The sequence below is a fragment of the Anopheles moucheti genome, chromosome 2, assembly GCF_943734755.1.
Source record: "Anopheles moucheti chromosome 2, idAnoMoucSN_F20_07, whole genome shotgun sequence".
Taxonomy (NCBI): Eukaryota; Metazoa; Arthropoda; class Insecta; order Diptera; family Culicidae; genus Anopheles; species Anopheles moucheti.
Window position 1 is genome coordinate 85949876 of NC_069140.1, and position 9150 is coordinate 85959025.

Genomic DNA, 9150 nt, shown 5'->3' on the forward strand with positions numbered 1-9150 from the left:
GAACAATAATGCGTTGTTAATTGTGTGAAGTATCTGTAAGCTTGAGCAAATGAGAGAGAACTTCTTATATTTTAATGGTAATACATGTAAAAATCGAAAGAAAAGATCGAGCCCGAAATGCAGCAAAAGAGGAATAAAAATCAAACAAAATGCCCACAACATGAAACAGACGAAAGCATATGTGGAGAGGATCATTGTTGCTAAACTGTGTACGACGTCTAGCATCAGATTTAGGGGGACGGTGACGTAGAGAACGCGACACGGGACATAGAAGTTAATAGAAGAAAGAAGACGATAGACGTCAACTTCGTTCAACAGCACAGAGGTAATGAAAGCTGCATGATCATGGACTCGACGAGATTCCAGCGAGTCAAGTAAAATGAGCTGTAGGCGGACAGGATATTAAGGAAGATGATAACTAGAGCCAACAGTTTTACGAAGTGCAAAGCGTGTGAATGCTTTCCGCACTCTTTCGATTCTGAGGATGGGAGTGAAAGAGGAAAGCGACCACTGTATCCACACTGTATTTTTGTATTTGTATAGATGTCATTGACAAAAAGGGTAAACAGTAAGGGGTCAAGCCAAGGACATTGAGGTTGACTGAACAAAACCGATCTTTAAGGAAGGAGTTTAACCAAGATAGGAGAAGCTTAGGTTTCTTAGTCGTGCCATCTAGACTCTGCTCTTAGTTGGGTTAAGATGTTGACCCTTAAGGTCAACAGACCAAACGGAAGTTAGTTGATATTGGTCAATCTTGGACGCAATTTTAAACAGACCCAAAATTGCTCAACGCTGTTCAAAAGGTCATGAAATCTAAACTTTGTAAGTGCTGCTCATGGGTAGGAATTAATGCTATAGTTTTTCTCCGTCGGAATTTGGAACATGTTCGTGAATAAATCACATGTACTTATTATGTTTCAGGATACTTTTAAAAGGTCTAAAAACGATGTGGATCAGGACTACGCCCTTCCCTCTTCCATATTTCCCTTCAGGCTACAAATACTCTCTATATTACTACGTACGATCTTCATTTGCTAACAAGGGTGAACTTCATTGGCTTGGGTACATGAAAAGTATGCCAATTGTTTGAGGTAACTGAACTCTCTTTTCGTGTACTTGAGGAAAGCTAAACATTGAGCGTATTAAATAGGTCTTGAATGTATGCTAATAAACAACACATTTAAAGCATTTTGATAGCAAATGCGGGAGTTGCAATTTTACGTCCATCAACTTGACAAGGGTAATCATTCTTATCTTTACCCAGTATTGTAGCAGGTCGAATGCTAGCTAAGATTATTGATCAAAAGGAATTCCCCATTAACGGCACAGCTTCAATGATAGGGATGCAAACAGCTCACGATTCAGTTCAATCCCAGGCACGATCTGAAGCAGACGCAACTTCGCACAACGCTCGAACAACATGTGGCAGTTCATAAGGTCACGAATACTTACGGTGATAATCTTCATAGGGGCTGCTCATGGGTAGGAATCAAGGCTCTAGTGATTGCAGTGTTCGCTAGTTAACATTGGTTTGTGAATAAATGCCCTGTGGTGCTTCCGTTTCAGAATACTGGTTGTGGGCCCCAAATTCATTCGGGCCAACCAGGATTACACGGTTGTGATCAGTAACTTCAACTCGAATGTGAGCAAAGTGGACCTGATGCTACAGATGGAAGGCCGATCCAACGATGACAGAAGTGTGCTGAATTTAACGAAGACGGTTGATGTGCGACGAAACATGAACAGGATGATCACTTTCAATGTAGGACGAGCGTAATTCTACAGATAAGTGTGTGGAAGTTGATCGTTTACTCTCTTGCAGATGCCTGCGGACTTAGTAGCTGGGAATTACAAAATCATCGTCGACGGGCAACGTGGCTTTAGCTTTCATAAGGAAGCCGAATTGGTACACCTTAGCAAAACCATAACCGGTTTAATACAGATCGATAAGCCCGTGTACAAACCGGGCGATACGGTAAAATTTCGTGTGATTGTGCTGGACTCTGAGCTGAAGCCTCCTGCACGGGTAAAATCAATTCAGGTGACAATCCGTGATCCTCAAACAAATGAAATCCGAAAGTGGTCGACGCCGTACGCCGGAGTGTTCGAGGGTGATCTTCAGATCGCGTCAACTCCAACGTTGGGAACCTGGCTCATCTCGGCCCTGGTGGACGAGGAAGTAGTTGCATCAAAAACGTTCAAGGTGAAGGAGTACGTGTTGTCCTCGTTTGACGTAGAGGTGATACCGTCCGTCGTTCCTCTGGAGAAGGATCAAGGATTGACTCTGACGATAGATGCTAACTACCACTTTGGCAAACCGGTAAAGGGAATTGCTAAGTTTAAGGTGTACTTGATAAACGGTATCCTGGACCGGGAGAGTGTGTTTGAAGTGTATGGGAAGATGCAGGTGCAGCTACAATTCAAGGATTACTTCGAAGTGCATGAAGATCGGCAAGATGTGCTCGTAAAGACGACATTCATCGAGCATGCTACAAGTAAAGATGTGGTGGATGCGTTTATTTTACTTAAAGGAGTAAATTTTAGCTCGTTTTTGTTTTAGATCGCACTGTCGTGAAGCAATCCGACATCACGGTGTACAAATACAAGTACGGTGTGGAATTGATTAAGGATAGTCCACAATTTCGCCCAGGGCTTCCCTTTAAGTGTGCACTTCAGTTCCGATACCACGACGGAACACCTGCTAAAGGTATCACCGGGAAGGTGGAAGTAAAGGAAATTGGTTACGAAACAACTGCCACTAGTGACGACGAGGGTTTGATCAAACTAGAGCTCAATCCAAGTGACAATGTAGACGACATGAACATTAACGTAAGTATTTCCCAGAAAGATTATTCTAACAGCAATGTTGTGGTATTTAGCCGATGAGAATTCTGTTGGATGTTGTCCATTTTACAGTTTTCGGACGATGACATCGGATTTTTCTTCGAAGAAAGAGTGGAAAAAGTGGACGTCGTGACGAATGCGTACCTCAAATTGGAACTCAAGTCTCCGTGAGTAGCACCTAATTTACGGGATGTTTAAGCAAAATGTAGTACAGTTTTCTAAACATTTTATTTCACTTCTAGTGTTAAATTGAACCAAATAGTTAGACTGTTGGTGACGTGCAACGAACGCATGTCATTCTTCGTGTTCTACGTAGTGTCGAAGGGCAATATCATTGATTCCGGTTTCATAGGACCAAACAATCAGAAAAAATATTTTTTGCAGTTGAACGCCACGGAAATGATGATACCCAAATCAAAAATAATAGTTGCGACAATAATTTACAGTACGGTAGTGTACGACTTAGTGGACATTGATTTTAAAAGTTTTCGTAACGATGTAAGTAATCAAAAATAGAGTTACAGTACGCAGAATGTAATAGGTGTGTTCTTGTATAAAAAGATTTCGCTGAGTATAGATGAAATGGAGGTAAAGCCTGGACATCAAATTGAACTTCGCATATCTGGACAAGCTGGAGCGTACGTGGGATTGGCTGCCTACGCAAAAACTTTACAGCACTACAAAACGAACCATGATCCGTTCTGGGAGGACGCTATGCAAGTTTTTGAAGGGTTTCATGAGGTCATTGAGGATAAATTGGAAATGTTTCATGTAAGGGAAAAATGTATAGCTAACAATGTGGTTACAATTTAATGATTTGTTCATTTTATAGAGCACAGGACTGTTCGGTATGATACCAGATGACATAATGATTCCTGTAACCCACAATAAGTCAGCACGAAATGGCAGGTCGATAAGCAATCCGACCTTCAAGCTATTCTCATATCGGACGCACTTTCCGGAATCGTGGCTATGGCAGAATGTGACCATTGGCAGGTCCGGAACGCGCACGTTAATCGAGTCAGTACCAGATACGATCACCTCCTGGTACTTGACGGCATTCTCCATTGATCCGGTGCACGGCTTTGGTATTATTAAAAAACCGATCCAGTTCACAACGATCCAGCCATTCTACATCGTGGAGAGTCTACCGTACTCCATCAAACGAGGCGAAGCGGTTGAGTTGGTGTTTACATTATTTAACAATCTTGGAGGAGAGTACATTGCGGACGTGACACTATTCAATGTGGCCAATCAGACGGAGTTCGTAGGACGACCGGTGGAAGGTGGGTACTAGGAATTCCTTTAATTGTGTTTGAGCTTAAATATTATTGTTTTCAGATAAAAGCTATACCAAATCCGTACTGGTTCCTCCGAAAATTGGTGTACCGGTCTCATTTCTGGTAACGGCACGAAAGCTCGGCGAGATGACGGTACGGATTGAGGCAAAGATTAACATGAACCAAGAATCGGACGCCCTGGAAAAGGTGATCCGAGTTATGCCAGAAAGTTTGGTACAGTCAAAGATGGAAACCCGGTTCTTCTGCTTTGATACATACACAAAACGAACGTTCTTGATGAATTTATACATCAACTCGCAGGCCAATAGTGGTTCTACAAAGATCAAGTTCCGTCTGAATCGTAAGTATAAATTGAAAAGAGGTAATCAATATCGTACCTTTATATTGTTTGTTTGTGATTACAGCTAATTTGGCTACAACTGTATTAAATAACTTGAATTATCTGCTTGCCGATCCGACCGGTAATGCGGAGGATAATATGGTGAAGTTTGTTCCAAACATAATGGTACTCGACTACTTGCATGCTATTGGTTCGAAGGATCAGGATCTGATTAATGATGCAACGTATCTGTCTCAAGAAGGCTATCGAAATCAGATGCGCTATCGTCAGACTGACGGTTCGTTTGGTGTGTGGCAATATGGTGGCAGCGTGTTCCTAACCGCCTTCGTTGCAAAGTCGATGCAAGCAGCGTCCAAGTACATAAGTGAAATTGACACAGCTAAGGTCGAGATGGCGTACGATTGGCTTGCCTCAAAGCAGTATTATACGGGTGGGTTCGATGAGGTCGGTTTCGTATTGTACAAAGATATGCAAGGTGGTTTGCGCAACGGAATTTCACTGACATCGTACGTGGTGACTGCACTGCTAGAAAATGAAAACGCCAAAGTGAAGCACGCGGTTGTGATTCAAAAGGCAATGAACTATTTAAGCAGGCAGGTGAAATACATAGAATATTCCTACGATTTGTCCCTAGTGACCTATGCGTTGATGTTGAATGGGCACAGCATGAAAGATGCAGCATTGCAAAAGCTCTTAGACAAGTCTACTGCCACGAATAACGGCACGGAACGGTACTGGACGACAAATAGCATCGAGACTACCGCTTATGCTTTGCTGTCCATTGTTTTAGCAGAAAAGTATTTGGACGGTATACCGGTGATGCGCTGGTTGGTGAACCAACGCTACGTTACCGGAAGCTTCCCGCGCACTCAAGACACCTTCGTGGGACTGAAGGCACTGACAAAGTTGGCGGAAAAAATCTCTTCCTCACGAAACAACTACACTTTACAGTTGAAATTCAGGAACGCTTCGAGACATTTCCACATAAACTCACAAAACAACAACATCATACATATCAAGAACCTACCGGAAGACACAAGGTCTATGGAGATCAACGTTGAAGGTATTGGAGCAGGATTGCTAAAGATGGAATATCAGTACAGTTTAAATCTCGTAAACTCCGAGAACGGATTCAAGTTGGTTCTTGAGAAACAGAACACGCGCTTCGACTACGAACTGCGCCTGAAGGTGTGTGCTAGTTTCATCCCCAAAGCATCAATCAGTCATTCGAACATGACACTGATTGAGGTCAACTTTCCTGGCGGGTACATTGTCGATCGGAATTCGATCTACCGAGCCTACTTCGAGCCTACTTCACAGCGGAATCCGATGCAGGTTAGTTGGTTTTAGGAATCAGCAAATAAATGGGAATACTAAGGAAAACTTCCATTTGCAGGATGTTGACATTAGACATAATGGCACAGCCGTTGTTGTGTATTACCACAGTATGGGTGACGAATGGACCTGTTTCACCGCGACGGCTTACAGACAAGGCTATAAATCTAAGAAGCGTACAGCGTATGTGATCGTTTCTGACTATTACAACCCAAGTAAGTGCCTAGGTTCGTAATGTTAAGGCAGTGCAAAAATACATTTACTTTTTGTATTTTGTTAGATTTTTATACCGTTCAACTGTTCAACGTGAGCGCATAATTAAGCTCTTGGGATTGAAAATGCTGTAATAGATGGCATAAACCGTGCAATTTTGATCGTTCGTATCTTACACGTGTTGCTGGAAGTGCCCATCAGAGCATGCTGAAAGGATGTTTAGTGAAAGGGAGTGGAAACCAATCAAGGATTAAACATGGAGAAGAACCCCGTCAGAACTCACATTTTCAAACCGGAGTCGTCTGCTACGCGCAAGTGTTCAGAGCAAGTACAGAGCGCTAGTACATGTGAACTCAACTAACAAAGTCGCTGTCCATACTGAAAATAACAGAAGGAAACGAAATATTTTATGATTCATTTCTATTCATTTAATCATTGTACGCATCTATTCATTTAATTTCCATAAAAAACCGTACCGAATTACCGAACAAATACGTTTTTTTTGGGTGATTCTCTATAATGGTACAATGTGGCGTCATAAGCATCTGTTGCTTACGCGAGGTGTCTATGCGCGACGTTGCTTTGAGGATGAAACTGGCAACGATCTCATTATATTGTACACAACACTACACAATTTCGACTCAAATTTATAAAGTAAAAAAACTTTACTGAGTATTGTTTACAATATTTCTGAAATATAATTTGTTGTGGGACACCCTTTAGTTCATCGTCAGTAGATGACTCTCATCTTCAGGTAGGTTAGACGATTGGCTCCCTGGACGCGTAATTTATTTAGGTTCATTATCCACCTAACATTATGCTTGCCGTCAAAAACCTGAAGATATTCAGTTAGGACTGCAGATATTTGCTCTCTTGAGTCGAGCCTATGAGCTAGCTGAGCATTTTGGAAGATGCCGTTCTTTAGCCAAGAAGGTGGTCGTCAGCTACTCATTCACCTGGATTTGTGCCCATGATCTGTTGAGATTCAGCTAATATAAAAACGGGTTGTCACAATCTGTAGTTAAAGTAAGTTGAAGTTGGTATCCATTATTATTCAACACGGTGATCGGCGCGGCGTTGCATTAGAAGGACATCCCGAAGTATCTACTGACCATGCTGCCGCATTGCTTCATAGGACGGACGCTGCACTACGAGACCGATGAATGAATAATGACGAGCAGGCGTTCCCAGGTTTTATACCCGACGACCTACTCTGAATACCGCTCGACGGACTACGAGCAGACATCATCGGTTTCGCGGATAACTTGCCGTTTACCCTGCTGGGAAGGACAACGAAACAGATCAGTACACAGGTTACAGTGAGGTATTTAGAGAGGATGTGTTGTCGTCGGTACCATCCCGCACGTGCTTCTAATAGACGAGGGCATTCGCTGCCACGACGAATGGACATCTAGAAACGGCAACTCGAGGATACGCTAAGACCGCAACCGACGGTTCCAGGACTTCTCACCATGACACTGCAACAGTTTTGGAAAGAAGTGAGATCTCTGACGGCACAGCGAAGACGACGACAACGACGGTATAGCCTTACAAAGCATTGTAGATGCTGTTTGGCGTCTATTTTTTTTCCATTATTCTTTCTTTTAGATGAAGCAACAAAGCCAACAAAAACACATGAAGAAATCGAAGAAGCAGCAGAAGATTCAAAGGGACATTGGAGCAGCGACGGCAGCAGCATCTCGCTAATTCCTCCCCCGGAATGAGCGGACCTGGTGAATTCGGGAACTGTTCACCGCACGTTACAAAAGCTGAAGGCAAACGTATCCAAACTCCTCTTACGTGTTCGTCTTTTGAAAATTACCTCCCTGTTCAAAAAGGCTTACAGATGAGACGAGGCGGTTCTACAGCACATTCCGTCGATCGAAGTGTTTGATACGTATGTTTATCACATTTTTCACGAATTTTCTTTTTTATTTTTCTTCTTTTCTTGGACATGAATGCCATTTTACTTTTACGTAGCAAATTAACTACAAGTTTGTGAAATCTGCTTTTGCTTCTCTACTAAATAACATAATCTTAAAGAAAGATGCTTTGAACAAAGCGTATATTTTTCTAGTTTTAATAGTTGTTTTTTTATATAAAATATGTGTCTTTAGTTATATGGAAGATGACAAATATGAAGTCATAAGTTATTATTAAACTATATGACTCTTTAAACCATGTGTTGTTTCGAAAATGTTCATACACATCAAACCCCTTGGAAGCACGTGGCCTTCTGTAAATAAACCTGTTCTATTCACCACCCAATTTCACCACGGGAAGTGGTGAAATGAGGTTTGTTTACCTCGGGAAATCATCTGTTGGGAAAAATACCCGTGCCTGTGCGCAGGCGCATCCCATGCAGGGATATTTTTCCGGGAAATGAACGGATCTCCGTTTTGACAGCGGAAAATATCCACATCATGATGGTTGTTTCCCTTTTGTGACCTCCCCGACCCACAAATGTGTTGTCAGAGATTTGTCAAAACGTGAAAACGAAAATAAAGGCGTGCACGTTCACGTGTGAAAGGAAAACGGTGCATTTTGGCTATAAAATCAGTTTATTTGCGACTCAAAGAGCGCGTGGTTGATAATTTGCAACATAGTTTTCCAGCAAATGGTGTTCTTTGTCATATCAAGCGTAGGGATCTCATAACTAAGGGCGACATAAATAGCGTTGATGCGTTAAAAAAGTAAACAAAACAGTGCAACTCACCTGATCAAACAATCGGCAAGCGGAAAGTCCTTGGATAAGACCTTGAAATCTAAGAAAAGTGATCAGAAACTGGAGGAATTCTTTCCCGGCACATTTTATCCGCTTCTCCACGTAGCCGTAGCCGTGCCAAAGACGAAGAAAAACAAGTTGAGTCTGCTGCGGAGCAAGTGCATCATAATTCGATCGATAAATTGATTTTCCCTTATCGTTGACGTATTGCGGTTGCCGTGATTACATGCAGCGGCAACCAAAGGTTGCTTCAAAAATAAATGATTCCATCAAGGAAAAGCAATATCGTCCTGCAACATTAATGCGACCGCAGATAATTCCGAAGCCTTAGGCTCGCGTGCTACGGTATGGCGTGTTACAGTTGCTGTCGTACGGTCCGGTACACAGCGTGA

General features: G+C 42.3%; 1 protein-coding gene across 1 annotated transcript; it reads left to right on the forward strand.

Moving 5' to 3' along the window:
* The first annotated feature begins 1377 nt into the window (after window positions 1–1377).
* Window positions 1378–6647, forward strand: LOC128303674 (thioester-containing protein 1 allele S3-like). Its single transcript, XM_053040720.1, has 12 exons — window positions 1378–1482; window positions 1567–1762; window positions 1823–2495; window positions 2561–2829; window positions 2917–3011; window positions 3087–3342; window positions 3406–3615; window positions 3677–4130; window positions 4186–4485; window positions 4550–5820; window positions 5882–6035; window positions 6101–6647. The coding sequence occupies exons 1-12, from the start codon at window positions 1421–1423 to the stop codon at window positions 6136–6138; spliced, it is 3978 nt and encodes a 1325-aa protein (XP_052896680.1). The 5' UTR covers window positions 1378–1420; the 3' UTR covers window positions 6139–6647.
* The last annotated feature ends 2503 nt before the right edge of the window (window positions 6648–9150 follow it).